This window comes from Bactrocera latifrons, unplaced genomic scaffold, assembly GCF_001853355.1.
Source record: "Bactrocera latifrons isolate USDA-ARS-PBARC rearing strain unplaced genomic scaffold, ASM185335v1 scaffold_19, whole genome shotgun sequence".
Classification (NCBI taxonomy): domain Eukaryota; kingdom Metazoa; phylum Arthropoda; class Insecta; order Diptera; family Tephritidae; genus Bactrocera; species Bactrocera latifrons.
In genome coordinates this window covers 2200266-2216605 of record NW_017535407.1, presented here as the reverse complement: position 1 = coordinate 2216605, position 16340 = coordinate 2200266, and the positions used below count along the sequence as shown (strand labels likewise).

At 35.7% G+C, this 16340-nt stretch overlaps 1 protein-coding gene across 1 annotated transcript; it reads left to right on the top strand.

Moving 5' to 3' along the window:
- Window positions 1–875: 875 nt before the first annotated feature.
- Window positions 876–4958, top strand: LOC108967524. The gene is made up of 4 exons (XM_018931010.1): window positions 876–1389; window positions 3456–3624; window positions 3994–4305; window positions 4374–4958. Exons 1-4 carry the CDS (start codon window positions 1034–1036, stop codon window positions 4782–4784), a joined length of 1248 nt encoding a protein of 415 aa, XP_018786555.1. The 5' UTR covers window positions 876–1033; the 3' UTR covers window positions 4785–4958.
- The last annotated feature ends 11382 nt before the right edge of the window (window positions 4959–16340 follow it).

Below are 16340 nucleotides of genomic sequence, written 5' to 3'. Positions count from 1 at the left end.
CGACGCCGTACCTGTCGGGGGAAGCTGAGAAAGAGGAAGACCTCCACTCCGTTGGAAGGACCAGGTGGAATAAGACCTGACTACACTTGGAATTGAAGAAGAAGTAATTATAAGATTTTACTGCAGGTAAGTGGAATCAAGTAGTATTTAATTACAAAAACATGCAAAGATCGGAAGGTCAATGTACGCAATAAGTCCGACTTTGAAACTTGTTGAAGTCTCTAATAAAATTAGATATACTTTAATTTTATCATTAGAAATAAAAGAAAATAATTACGGAAACCCTAATGTTCCGGTATACTGAAGCATTTAGAATAACGATCTCTCAGGCAGCGTATCAAAAAAGAAAGATTTTCGGAAACAGCGCGATTCACGCTTATCTACAATTTTGAGGAACTCTCTCTTTATCGGAAGGAAAAGAAGATTATATAGAACAGAAAGCTGGAGAAAAAACATTAGTAGAGCATCTAGGCTATGAAAGCAAAAAATAAGTTATTTTCTTAGCACACACCTACAACGAATTTACCTACAAATCCCAGTCTGTTTTGCAAATTTGTAATATACGACGCAATCACTTGAAAGATAATGCCGCGCTATCTACGAGGCCAAGAAATGGACGCTTCATTTTTGTCTGTCGCGACACCGGTGGGTGTTGATTACAATATCTGTATCTACAAATGTATATGTCTATATGGGTGCGCTCTCGCTGTTCCAGCACGGCAACTATGGTTCGCTGAAAGCACAATGCCACATTGAGTGTCGCGACGCCGCTGACGTTCACTGCATACCGTTAGCTGCTGCACATTTCTTAGATAAGACCAGATTGCCAAAGTTGCTAAGTCCGAGCTTATATTTAGAAGTATGCACCTCATATCGATCACAGTTCCCATATAATTGCCATACTAGCTCGAACCGTTTCGCAAGTAGTCAAATATCGCGTATAACGTGTAATCGGGAATACAAATATTTTTAGCTGAGAGGATTTAATAGTAATAGACAATTGATAAGGACTAAAGGACGTAGTGTTAACAGGATGAAATTAGAAACGAAAAATGAGCCACCACAGTATTTAAATGAGCAATTCTTCAAAACCGCCTTAGAGGATGGGCTGCGCGATATGCGTGTCGATATAAAGAAAATCATATTCGCCGAATCGAATGGTGGCGGTGAGAATTATTGCAGTAAAATATATCGTGCCAAAGCTTTGTATAGGAGTAGTAAACGTCAGTTGGACGAAGAATTAGCGTTGATTGTGAAGAGTATTGCTATAACACCGGCCACACAGTTTCTGGAGGAATTAGCGGTATATTTGCGTGAGAAAATTTTCTATTTTGACGTGCTCGGTCGATTGGAAGTATTAATTGGCGATGGTGCCAAATTTGGGCCAAGGTGAGTAAGGCTATTAGTTCGGGAGTTGGTTGTATTTACTCAAGCAGTAATCTGGAGAAGTTCTATCAAAGAGATCTTGTTGTTTTTTTTAGCGGCTGACTCTAAAAATTATGGAATTTTGAAAATAGTGAAATTAGCTGGAAATTGTAGGACTCAGCAAATTACAAGGATAATCATTCTCTCGAACGCCTGCAAACCTGAGTGTTATGTGGAATCAAACCAGAACTTTTCATACATCATGTTTGTGAGGTTTCTGGTTTGATTTTTCTGTATGGAAATAATAAATTTGTAGTCTCCTAGGACATAAAGTTTCACAAAAGGATTATCTAAAAAAAATGAAAATTGCAGTGAAAGTTTTGCGACCTTTTTTTTTAATAGTTGTAATCGAAAAACAATCCTTCGTCCAAGTTTTTAAAAATTGTATCTCAAAGACCTGTGTAAAATTTCATCAAGATCAGTTGGTTAGGCCTCGAGAAATCTTGCAAACCGACTTCAAAAACACGTACTTAGACTAGCTAGCATCGAGCACACAAGTTCTCAAAGCTGTATTCTAACACTATTTCTCGGATCAACTTGAAAATTTAGGACAATACTCTAGATGATTTAATAAGATAATAAAAAAATAAATTTTTGGAAACTCGCAAACCCATGTAACCCCTTGAACAAGTAAGCGAGAGCCAAGCTCCAAAGAGCTAAGTGAGCGAAGATTTCAGTCTAATGGGGCTACCGATATTTTCGATAAAAGTTCACAATTGGACCTTTGATCGACATATGCGATACCTGGAGCCTTTTATATAATTTCGGCCCGATTTGGAAACTTTTTAGGCATAAAGTGGCTCACTCTAAGCGCACTCCGCGCGCAAAGTTTTATCTCGATACATTCATTGGTGTTTGATTGATTTAAAATTGGGTTATATGGGAATTAAATACCAAATTTGATCGATTCGGTGATATAGGTCCTGATTTATGGCTTTTCACTAAGATGAGGGCGGTGTCACGCTCATCTTCTATTTTTGATACCGGCTCCAGCGAAGCCTGGGTTTCCGAAGGAGTGGAAGTGTTATTCTTCCTCTGCTTCCTCCGGCGGGTACTGCGTCGAATATTTTCGTCCACTCGGACGACATGACCTTGCCAGGGTTGCCGTTGTCTTTTGTCGCTGAACTATGTCAATATCGTCGTGTATCTTATACAGCTCATCGTTACATCGATTGCGATATTCGTCGTGCCCAACATGACTTGTAGAGTTTGGTCATTGTTCCTCCAGAGATGACTTTACTTCTCAATCGGAAGTAGCACCTGTTGCCACGAGTTATTCCGCGTTGGATTTCGAGACTGACATTGTCGTTGCTGTTAAAACTGGTTCCAAGATAGACCAAATTACCTACGATTTTGAAGTACACCAGTTTTCGTTTAATGTCGTTTCGTGGGTGTGGCCATGGTCCGATTACGGATTTGCAAACTCGTGCTCACTTTTTTCCAAGAAACACGTGTACCAAGTTGCATTAAAATACATATTTTTACATATAACTTTATATCTATCCCGAGTAGTTCTAAATGATACGAACAATCGTTAGGTGAACGCAACTATTATACTCTCTAGCAACATGTTGCAAATGTATAAAAACATTAACTTCGGCTGCACCGAAGCTGAAAGAGCCTTCACATGTTTCGATTATTAATTTCACGGATAATGTCACCTTCTTCTTCTTTCTGTACTGGCGTAGACTCGGTTATAGCCGAGTTGACAACAGCGAAGGCTCTTGTTCCCTTTACATTCAACGTTTTTTTTCCGTGGCGTGTTCCAAACCTAGCTCACAACCCTGGGGAGGGATGATTTGCCTTCTCACTTAGCTTGCATTCTAACGAACGTGATTTGACTACCCAGAGGAAACTTTGTTTAAGACCAATAGTTGTAAAATAATTGTTTCTGGCCACTCCTAAGTGAGTGGCGCTCAGAGAACTTTCTTCACGTGCGTGAACTTTTACACATAGCTCCATCGTCCTATGTTACCTTACGGATTTTAAGTAGAGAAATAATTACTTTTAACAACTTTGACCTTTTTCAGATGTTTCTACACCACGCGGGAACCTATACAGACAATAGTATTCGATGACCTCACGCAGTATGGCTATAAACTGGCTAGTCGTCAAAATGGGCTCGACGAGGAACACTGCGTGATTATATTGCAAAAATTGGGCAAATTTCATGCGACTTCTATGGTTTTAATGGAGAAGGTTGGTACTTCACGTAATTTCTAGCATTCGCATATAAGTATATATATGCACTTCGCTTATCGATAAGATTGTAAATTATGTTTTTCTTCGAATACCGTATTATCTATTGCACTTGGAACGTTGTATTGTGACTTAAACGGTGCGATAAGCTCGAAAAAGAAAACATTGTGAATTCATTGTTGACAATAATTGGAAGACCTATTTATACATACATACATATGTATGTATATCTATAAGAAGCGTAACTTAATTGCGTTTTATATACATTTTGAGCAGAGATCGACAGAACTAACTTTTATAAATAGAAACAATAGATTATTCTTTGTATCCCTACTAAATAACATTTTAAACTTGTTCGCCCCACCTTAGGATCCCAGCGTTCGTGAACACTTCACCACCGGCATGCTGGACGAACACTATATACGGACCAATGAGCGTTTTATCCATTTCATGTCACTTCAACTGCGCACACTCGCCGAAGTCGTGGCCAAGTGGCCAGGCTATGAGGCGATAGCTGTTAAATTACATCGACATTGCGATAATATTAAAGAGAACCTCGTGATAACCGGACAACCGAAACCAGGCGAAATAACTGTGCTTAATCATGGAGATTTGTGGGTGAACAATTTCATGTACAAATATGATGAGAAGAATGCAACTAAGCCCATAGATGCAATATTCGTAAGTTTCCAGCGAAACATTACAAAAAGATTTATATAAATAATTTAAATTTTGTTTACGCTTGACAGCTCGATTTCCAAAACAGCTTCTTTGGCAGTCCCGGTTGCGACATTAACTTCTTTCTGAACAGCAGCGTTCAGCTGGATGTGTTGGTTAATCGACGCGACTTTCTCGTACGTACCTACTATGAAGCGTTGCGGACCTCGCTGGAACGCATGCACTACGAACACATACCGACACTGCACGACATCGAAATTGAGATCCGCGCACGCGAATTGTATGGCTTTTTCTCGTCGTATGCTTTCTTGCCGATGGTGGCGATGCGCAAAGAGGACTCTTACGATAACAGTATTGAGGCTTTGAGTAATCAGGAATTTGCACGCAAAAAAGTACAACAAATGTTCTCCTCAAATCCAAGGACCACAGAAACATTGCGTTATGCTGTCAAACGTTTCGATGATTTGGGTATATTCGATTGAGGCAGGATTTTAAACATGGGTTTATAAAACGTGAGGGGTTGGACAAAGCTCTTGGTTTCATTTCATATTTGGGATGTTTTCATTATGTATATTACATTAACTATCATTAGTTGTAGTCTACAATGTAATGCAATATTTAATAATTTAAAGCGATAATATATTTTACAATAGATATTTGTTACCAAATTTTTTTCGCGGTCCGAAAAAGGTTTGATTGGTACTTTTCTTCCCATCTGTTAAATTGTCCCCTTGTCAAAATATTTGTGAGAATCCTAGTAAGATTTCAAATTATTTTCGACAGGGCAATATGTCTAGTTTAGGTTGGATGGTTGATAAATAGAAAAAATCGTCCTTCTCACCTTTGGATGTGAAAATTCAAGTAAGTCAAACTCACAATATATATGGGTAATTTCATGAGGTTTTTCGTTTTCCGTTTTCATCACTACTCCAAAGAAATGTTTGAGATTTGGAGGCGGTCATATACATACCAATAGTTGTTTGGTATGTATCTAGACCCACTCTGTAGAATGCAATTGAAGATATTAATAAGATTATGTAGTAGATAGGATCTATGCTATTGGCGTTCATCGTATAATACTAAAACTTCTTACAGCCATGCTTTTCAGTCCCATTCACATTTTCCCATGGCGTAAACTTGAGAATCGTAGACTTTGTAATACTGTTATTAATCGCTTATATCTGTAGAATTTCTATTTTGTAGTAGGTCTACTTCACATACAGTTAATTTTTGGTACGGAAAATATCGTACAAAAACTTTATCGAAATTTCAAAAATTACTATTATCGACGTATCATCACCGATGTTAAACATTAAAATCGAAATTTGAGCGCGTCTGGTCAACTTATATCTTAACTCTTTAAATCGATTTTAAATTTAATATATCGATTCTTCATTTATCCAAGAAAATATTATAAGGTGGAATTTGATTTAAAGCACTTTTTTACTATATCGATTATTAATTTATCGATAAAATTTTGGCACTTCAGAAACTGAATTACAACGCATTTGTTAACTTCTGATGTTTAATTTATCGATAAATATGTCTTTGTGCTTTTTAAATCGATTTATTTAATCCATAGATTGTTAATTTATCGATAAAAAATCTATGTATTCTATGTTCTGAAATTCGATTTTAAGCACTTCTAAACTAGTCGATTATTAATTTGTGGATAAAAATTTCTTATGTGATTCAGATTTAAATCGATTATTACTTAAACTACTGATTCTTAATTTACCGGTAAAAATGTTTTGTATGTTTAAAAGAATATAATTCGATTTGACGCACTTTTATAATCTATCGATTATTAAAGAATGGTTAAAAAACTTGGTTTTCGGTTTGAAGCAACTTTTAATTTACCAATAAAAATTTCTTAAGTGCTTCAGAAATTAGACTTCGATTTACAGCACTTTTAAAATGGATTACTAATTTAACCTGTCGATTCCTAAATTCGCGGCAGAAATATTTTGCACGTTTATGTAATAGAATATTCATATATCGATTATACATTTATTGATAAATTTTTTGTACTTTAAAAATTGGATTTCAGTTTGAAGAACTTTGTAATTTTTCGGTTATTAATTTATCAATAAAATTTTCTTATGTGCTTCAGAAGTGGGAATTCGATTTAAAGTACTTTTGAATTCGATTATTAATATAATCTATCGATTTTTAAATTAGATTTAAAGTACTTTTGAAATCGATTATTAATATAATCTATCGATTTGTAATTTAGCGATAAAAGTCTTTTGTATGTTTTAAAAACTGGAATTAGACTTTTTAATACATATATCGTTTGTTAATTTATCGATAAAAAGTTTTTGGTCTTTCAGAAATTGGATCTCAATTTGAAAAACTTTTCAATTTTTACCTGATTACTGGATTGATAAAAATTTATTATGTGTTCAGAAGGTGGAACTCGATTGAGTCTTTTGTATGTTTTAAAAACTGGAATTAGACTTTTTAATACATATATCGTTTGTTAGTTTATCGATAAAAAGTTGTTGGTCTTTCAGAAATTGGATCTCGATTTGAAAAACTTTTAAATTTTTACCTGATTAATGGATTGATAAAAATTTATTATGTGTTCAGAAGGTGGAACTCGATTTAAACCACTTTTTAAATCGATTAATAATTTGATCTATCGATTCTAAATGTCACACAATTTTTTGTGTGCTTTTGAGAATAAAATTTGATTTGAAGCACTTTTTAATATACCGATTGTTAATTTATCGATAAAAATTGTTTGGTACTCAGAAATTTAATTTTGCTTTGAACCATTTTTTTAATCTTTCGATTATGAAAATTGCTTGTGTGCTTCAAAATTTGGAATTCGATTTAAAGCACATAAAATCGATTTTTAGTTAATCTATCGTTTATTAATGTATCGATAAAATCTTTTGTATTTTTTGGAAAATAGAATTTAATTTAAAGCAAGCATTTAGATTATTAATTTATCGATAATAAGCTTTTGTGTGCTTCGGAAATTGAATTTCGAGTTAAAGCAATTTCTTTTTAATTTCAATACAATTTTCGAATTTCATCTGGGTGATATTTTATTATAAGTCTGTGGAAAAATCATTGCAAATACATAGAGGAACAATAATTAAAAAATATTACTCTCAAGAATAAAAAAAAATTAATATTTCATCACTTTCCAACTCCGTTGACCAAAAGTGACACTATACTTTTCCACATCGCACTTCACCAACACACGAAAAATGTTATAATCCAGCTAACGTTCTGCAATAACTGTTGCATTTTTTATATTCGAAAATTTAGAATATTTCAATTGCAAATTTTGCAATCAGCTATATTTAACTTTATAAGGCATGTTTGCTTATTTATACAAAACAGCATATTCTAAATCCCATGTCAGAACTGATCTACATATGTGGACTATTTTGCAATATTTTTGCCCCGTTGGCAAATCCTCAATAATATGCTCTAATCCGTCCATCAATTGTTGTGTGTGTCTAATACGAAATAATTTTTCTTCGGTGTTTATAACATATACATATATGTATGTATGGTATATTTTTGCAACTGCATATTTTCAAAAGCAAATTTTTACCGAACGCAATTCGCGAAATCTTAAGAAATTCGACATCAAACAATGTGTGGTCTTGTCGAAATGGCCGGTTGCATGGGCATTTGGACAAGCGAACGGTATGTTATGCCCAAATTATTTGGCTGTCAAATAGTGTACGGCCAAACTGTCAATTCGTAAAATGAAACTGAAAAATTACACACACACACACATATATTGCTGACATGCGCAAACTTCGATATTTGTCATATATTTTGCTATTCCATTTGTAAACATGTCACAGCAGCGTCTACGTTTCCACAACGAAGAGGCGATGCAACGAGAAACGTCGGCTGATGGCTACCAACATTTGGCGGGTCGTTGGCAGTGGCACAAACGATTTGTACTGCAAACGTTTTGCGGTAATTCTTTTAAATTATTTTGTATTCAATATTTGCACACGTTGGTTTTTTTGGTGTGTTGTTGCTTGGGTGTATTTTGGCAATTGGTAGTATTTATTTGCTTGTAATGCAACACTCGATAGCAAAACAAACAACATTACTTTAATACAACAACTAGTTTTGGTCATAGCGGCCACTTTGGCCAATTCACAAATGGTTGGAAGCTCAGTTTTTGTTAAATTTTTTTTATTTTCACTTTTTTGGTAATTGACTTAGCACTTATCCGGCTGTAAGAGACTGTCCGTCCATCGGCAGATTGCGCACCAGAGATCGAGCGCCGCTGTCATGTCATGTGCTGAGTGATGCCCGGTTAATAGCTGGTTTTTTTTGTTTAACATTTTCACGCCTTTTTAACGACTTAAAGGGCGGGCAGGGGGTTGTGGCATACTTAAAGTAAGATTTATTGGCACATAAATCATGAGCCACTTAGAAGCTCAAAGTGCGCAAAACAATTTGCAAAATGCGATTGCTATGTAGCGATAAAATTACAAAAGCAAATTTGACAAATTAGCAAAAGAATTAGAAACGAAAAGCGTGAAAAAATTTGTCAAAATATTTATAAAGTAGCCATTGGTGGTGACCACATTTTTGGTCAGATAAGTGCGTAGAAGAATTGGTTAGTGGCAGGTTGATATTTATGTAAAAGAATTGAAGTATTTTGAAATTTTACTGATGGACTGAAAGGTTCGTAGGTTGATACATAGATGGCACAACTAATATTAAAGTCATATGGTTTTTAGTCAGTCCTTTTATTTAAAAGATACGTGGACAAATTGGATAGTTGTCGAACTATTACTTTATGAGATACAGTAAAGCAACTTGTGGTAGTTTAAAAAAATGAATCGAAATGAATTTCAGAAAACATTGCTTATAAGGGGGAAAAATTTGGAGGAGAGAAGCAGGGAACTTCTTTACGGGTGGGTCAAGGTTTGAGAGCGCGATTGATGGAAGAGTTTACTGTCAGGAGTTCTCTACCAACTCCAAATTCACACTCCCTGACTTCCATGCCGAGGATGCAGCCATTAAGGTAGCAGGAGAATTTCTGCTCTTGAGTGCGGCCTCCTTCAGAGATGTGACCATCCACTCAGATAGCAGAGCGGCAATACTACCCTTGAACAAATTAACGGTGCACTCAGGGCTGGTCAGTGCTTAACCACGCTGGTATAGGTGCCAGACTACCGCGGAATCGCAAGAAACTGTAAAGCTAATGAGCTAGCAAGAAAAAGAACTCTAGAGCTGCAACCGGTGGAAAGGGAACGGGCTTGTATTCTACTACTAAATAGCAGGGCTTCGCTCAAGCTTGGTCAGTGCTGGGCCAACCCCGGTACATGCGTTGTCGCAATAGATCTAGTGATCTTTTTGCCCTCAGTAAGCGTAGCCTCTATCTAGTGTTCCTTCTTGACTGTGCCGCGCTTAGGAGGTCAAGACTGGAATACTTGGAAGCGCATACCTGGAGAAATTAAGCGCCCATGGAAATTTGTATTGGCTAATTTATAAGTTCGAACACAGGAGTTCCTGTTTTCTATGGCCTCACAAAGGACTAAGCACCGCGGTTCACAGCAATAACACCAAACATTGGATTATGTTATTTGGACAATGCGATTTTTTTGATCTTTATCAGGTACCATAGCGAAGAGCATTATTTGTTGTCTTATTTTCAGCGAATTTTGCTTCAAAAATTCAAAAAATATCAAAATATCATGTTCTACTCAATAAGGAGGATGTGCAGTGGATTCGGGGTATTTTGATGCGCTGCATTTCTTTTCAACCACAGTCGTTCGCTCGAAGCCACATAACATCTCTCAATATGCTCCTTAAACGTAAGCATTGAAGTTTCCAGGTTAGCGAAGTCATGAAGAAAAATTGCCATATAATATAGTATGTATTAGGAATGAAATCGGTATATCGTGATTCTTAAGGGGTTACATGGGTTTACGAGTTTCAAGTTGATCCGAGCAGTAGTTTCGAAAATACAGCCTTGAGAACTTCTGCGGTCGAACTAAGCGAAGTGCGTCATTCTTTAAACACGTTTTTCTCGAGAAGAACTACTCAATCCATCTTCATGAAATTTTACAGAGGGGTTTTATTTTTGATTACAACTCTTTGAAAAAAAAAAAAATGTCGCGAAAGTTGCACAGAAATTTTAATTTTTAATGTCTGTTAAAAGTCTAATTTTCGAGGTTTTTTCTTCGTCCATGTTCTAAGTTAAGGTTTTAGCAAAAACAGTTATGGTTTTACCTAAAAATTGAATTTCGAAGCTTCTAGATACTTAAGATGAGTTCTAGATAGTGCTGTATACCTTTGTTCACGTTTTATTTTAACAAAAAAATTCGTCCTTCAGAATCTAATTAATTAATCTACCTGTTCCACCTGCATTGTTCTTTGTATTGTATTGTTCAGGGAATAATTTTGCGGTACGCTTTCACTATTAATGTGATTTAGTTTAGCTTATACTTGTTTTCTTGGTAAACTTCATTTATTTTGAATTGTTTTGTAATCATCGCAAATGAATAATAATAATTATGRTATTTTCCAGGTGTAAAATCCTTCAGCTTAGTGCTGTGTAAAAGAAAAATGGGAATTTCACGCACGTCATTTTTCATGGAAAAAAGGTACCCTCAAGTTAAAATATCACGAGTAATTTAAAAATCTGTACATTTTTTTCAACTACATTTTGAGTTTATTTAACAAAAAAAATGTTAAGAAAGTATCTTGAGAAATTGTTTTAACTTATATAAAAATTCTGCTATTTAGCGCCTAAACTAGGTTCTGTTACGGTTAAAATATAATAATAAGAATATAAGAGAGGGGAATGGGAGAGATAGAAATCAGACTTGTACAATAATATTTTTTAACAAAAATATATAAATGAAAATGAAATTAATAACAACTTTTTTGATTACATTCTATTTTTTTCTCGTATTGAAAAATAAATCTTTAGAGATACAACAAAAATAATTTTTTCTCAACTTAAGTGCGACAGAGAGCGCTATAGAGGCCACAAGAACGGTAACTGCAATCCTGCAAAAATGCAACTTTGAAGGCTGAATTACTGAAAGTCGTGGATATAAGCTAGAATTTTCGATGATATATTTAGAAGCGATTTCGAAGTGATAGAAGATACACGGGCTTTTCTCTCGTAGTCTTGAATCTTTGGACATTCAACAAACAACGCACGCATATTTTACCATAAAATTAGTATTTATTGTTCACAAACTAGTTTAGAAAAGTAAAAATGGATTATTTTAACCAAGCACAACAAATTCTGTATGCAATTCAGAAAAGTTATGCTCAAAATTTATTTGTTTATTCTCGATAACTGACATCAAAACTGTTCTGTGTTAAATTTGTGAAAGAATTATTATTTTTAATTATTGAATATGCTCCTTGAAATTTCGACTAAAATATTAGTTTCAACATAGGACTGGAAATAACGATAATAGTTTTGACATAGCACTTGTTTGACAAGTTTTTAACATAATCAAAAATTCTTTAATAAAGTTACAATAGTGTAAAAGGTCTGTGACTTCGATAATATTTTGTTTTTAGGACTAGAAATAACGATAATAGTTTTGACATAGCACTTGTTTGACAAGTTCTTAACATAATCAAATATTCTTTAATAAAGTTAGAATAGTGTAAAAGGTGTGTGACTTCGATAATATTTTTTTTTATCCCAGAACAGAACCTATATTTAGGCTTATAATTACTGCTACTGCTACATTTCAACTCCTATATACAGTTAAATTTAAGTTTTCACTAATAAAAAACATATACCTGAATTATTCTTGCAGACATCTTCATTTGCAACAACAAACTCAGCAATTTGGTGAGACATGGAGAAGACACTCGGACCAGCATCTACACTTTAAAAAGTTTCATCAAAATGCTAATCGAGACTACTACAACTCTATCGAAAATGCAACACAAATGTATGGGCAACAACAACAACTGACTCTGCCAAGTCATAACAAAATTGCGCACTATCAATCTCAAAAGACCAAGGACAAAAGACACGAGAAAAAATCACAGAAACAACCGAATAAAATATACAATGCGAATAAATCTCAGGTGGTTCGAAAACTAATCTTGCTGCTCTAAATCCATAAGTAGTCGCTTCACCGCTGGGCGATCACCATTTTCTCAAAATTCACAGACGGAGTTAGTAAAAAAATTACGACGTTATGTCGTCGCACCGAATCTGTTGCTCAACTATGGCTATCCCACCGATAGCACTATGTACAATGGTAAGGTTGTAATTTTCAAGAAGTTAGCACCCGCTTTCAATGCTAGCACCGACACCGACGACAATGTGAACCTAGCTTAGTTGGAGCGACAACTCATGCCGAATAAAAATAAAGAGTCTAAGCAATGCGTACGTTGTGAACGCCCTTTCCGTGTCACAAGCTCTGGCGTATATTTGATGCCAGAGAGATGTACCTTTCATTGGGGTAAATTGTATAAAGTAAATATCCGGCATAAGAATTATCGTAAACAATATACTTGTTGTGGTGGCTGCGAGTCAGTGGGCTGTATGGACCGGTGTTGTGCCCGGCATTAATGGGCCATATCGCGATTTTGCGCACACACGCCAACTTACCGACGAGCCTAAGGTGTACGCACTGGACCGTGAAATGTCCTTTATTGGACGTGGATTAGCTTTGACCAAGGTCACTGTGATCGGGTTTGATGGGCAATTAGTCTATCAGCACTTTGCAATTGTCGACTATAACGCATTTCTCTGGCGTAACCAAAATGACATTTCCAAATGGAATAAGGGAGTTAAGTCACTGAGGTACAGCTTGATTTGCTTCAGATAATTCACGCCAACTCAATACTTATAGGACACGGTCTAGAAAATGACCTGAGAGTCCTACAAATTGTCCACAAGACAGTTGTCGACACTTCAATAGTATTTAAACATTCCAACACTTTTCCTTATCGACACTCGTTAAAACATCTGACCAAAACATATTTGAAACGTAATATTCAATTAGATGGCCAGAGTCCCGATAGTTTAGAGGATGCACGGGCGTGCTTGGAGCTGATGTTGTGGAAGGTGGCCACTGACAAACAGGAGGACTAACAAGTGGATCTATTTGCTGCTCCCTTGTAATAGCGCTGCGGTGGTGTGGCTCTTCCAAACAAGGTATGCTCTGCGCTTAAATTCTCATCGCTTTGATACCAAGTCATGCTTCATTATTCGACACTTCTACGTCGTGTCACTTCACATTCCAAAAGTGTCCTGGAGTTTTGCCCTCCGTTCTTCTCAAATATCACTCACCACAGTTCAAACAGAATTACGAAAGTTTCGTTTCGTGTCTGCATGGGTTAGGATTCTTTTATATTGTTTGGGTTCACTCGGGAAATGGTTGTATGTATAAGGAAATGAGAGAGATGGTTGATGTAGGGTATAATAAGCCTAATGCAGTCTAAATGCGCTCGCATGCGGTCCGGCGATTATGCGCTGTCCTTTTCAACCGAGAGAGAGAGATAGAGTGTGTATCCCTGCGGTTGTTTTTTCCTTAATTACATAAAAGTTAAGTTTAAGATTGGATTGTATTTGGGGATTAAAAGTTTCTCAAGTGAGAACTGTAATACTTCGATTATTTAAAATATGTACGTATACGGCTCTGTGAAAATTGAAAAAATTAAAATAACAAAAATAGAAATTTAATAAATTATGCAATTTGAACAAATTTTAGATTTGAAACAATTTTAGGCTCCTTTAGGAAAATTCATTTAAGTTTTTTAAAAGAACTAGGAAGTGAAAAGAAAAAAAATTGGAATGTTTTAACCCTTAGGGACAAAACACCTGATTCTGGATTGTTCAGCAATTTGCAGAAACAGCCTAAATGCCCTAGGTTCCACCTACGTGGACAGAGAACACATAACCTCAGTTGCGCCCAACAGGTACCTGGAATTGTTAGTATGTTGGACCTTGGTGACCATTAGTGATATAGGGGAGAGCACAATCGAACGTAGGTCGCATTACAAAACCTCAATCTTTACTATCTATCTATCTATTGTTGTTGTAGGAAGTGAGGAATCGCGAAATGCAGGGTATGATACAAGCGGTCTCTTATATATATATATATATATATTATTGTTTCAGCACTAAAAAAAAAGGCTGCTAAACAATATTGTGTTATTATCCTTATTCTTCATGGTAGACAAGATCACGTTGAAAGTATTAAGAAAAAAATTTCGACGGTCGGAATCACAGGAAAATAGATATAAAATATAGTGGCCAATCACTATTTGATTCCACATTTCTCCTTCCAAAAGCAAGATACGAATCTCCGGACACGGCACCTTTATAGATGGATCTCAGTCCTCCGACTCAAATCACAGGTCGATAAAGATAGTGAACGTAATTATGATTCACAGTCCGTTTTTATATTGTTTGTATCGCTCAGAACGCAATAGATTTAGTGTCATATTTAAATAAATGAGCAGACGAGTTGAAATCCGAGAAGATCGCAGTCGCCAGGGACACTAGTGTGCCAAATATTTTTTAAGTGTTAACTTTATAAGTATATCAAACGAAATTTTTTTGCTGTCTCTCCAAACTCTCTGAAGATTTGTAAAATCAGATAATAACCATGCCTATTCGACATATAAAGATTATGTTGAAATCCAATAAAAGTCAATAACAGCTTATGTAAGACACGAAATCGCTCGATCTTCCCTAGTGACAGCGCTTCTCACTATGGGCTTTTGCAAAGTTCCGAGAAGATCCTATGATTTCTAACTGAATTTTGTTCAGCGATGAGGCTCATTTCTGCCTCAATTCGTATGTAATCAAGTAAAATTACAGCATTTGGGACAAAGCAACCTAAAGAGATTCAAGAACTGCCGTTTTATCTAGAAAAAACAACGATTGGTGTGGCTTGTGCGCCAGTGGAATCATCGGTCCATGTTTCTTCAAGTCGCAGGTGCCATATCAGGTGTATAGAGTGGCTAATGGTTAAAATGTGATTTTTGGTCAAGTAATCGTCCTTTGAATATTGGATTCGGAGCAATTATTGGTCGTCAGTCAATTTGTGCGGAAGAAACCGTGCACACACCTTTCGTAAGCCCAAATGCTCGGTCAAAATGCAATAAATCGATGTTTTGGAGATATTCAATGCCATTTCCATGAATTTCAATGATGATTTTGGCAGATTTTTGCTGAATTCGCGCATAGTTTCGATGGAATTTCCTGTGATCATGGAGTTTGGTCCCCGATCACTTTGAAAACGTTGAAACCACTCGAGCACTCTGCTACGGGATAGGCTACCAGCGCCATAAACTTGTTTCATCAATTGAAACATTTCCGTAAAAGTTTTACCAATTTTAAAACAAAATTTAATGTTGGCTTTTTGTTCGAAGCTCATTTCGCACCGATAACCCAAACATACTGACACTTAAAACGCAATAACTTCACTTCCAATCGATGAAATGTCTCACTGGACARTCGATAAAGATAGCAGATTCTAACGCACCAGTCGACGTATAGATGGCGCCACCAGGGGCGCTAGATTCAAAAAGTCCGTTTTACTCCGCTCCTTGTATATACTTTGTAAATAAAATCCTTAAAAGCATATGTGGACAATGATGTATTTAAATAAATAAATAAAAAAAATGGATTGCTACTAGAATCCATAATATTTCAGTTGAAGGAAAATATAGTTTTGTAAACAAGATTTTCAATACAAATACAAAAAGATACTTATTTGTATAAAAATCCAAAACACGACTTTCAAGAACTAAATCGTTATATACAAGAAAAAATTTGAAAACAAACATTTCGTTTCTCCTCTTGCATAATTTTTCAAGGTAACTGACTATCTTCCATCTCAGCAGGTATGCACTTTAACTGTAAGAGCGACAGTGAGAGCAATATACCCCAAATGAACGCGTGGAAGGATATCGCTTCTATGTTACCTGCAAAGGTGTGACTATGAAGGAGCGATTGCAGAAATTAATATAAAAGCCAGAATTTTTCAGGATGGATTTATAAACGATTTCGAAGTGATCAAAGAAACATCTCTAGTAGACTTATG

Bases quoted from the DNA above. Each gene is read 5' to 3' on its own strand.
- LOC108967524 (XM_018931010.1), top strand. From the start codon at position 1,034: ATGAAATTAGAAACGAAAAATGAGCCACCACAGTATTTAAATGAGCAA. The intron at 3,625-3,993 runs GTTGGTACTTCA...GCCCCACCTTAG, and splicing joins CTATGGTTTTAATGGAGAAG to GATCCCAGCGTTCGTGAACA. The intron at 4,306-4,373 runs GTAAGTTTCCAG...TACGCTTGACAG, and splicing joins AGCCCATAGATGCAATATTC to CTCGATTTCCAAAACAGCTT.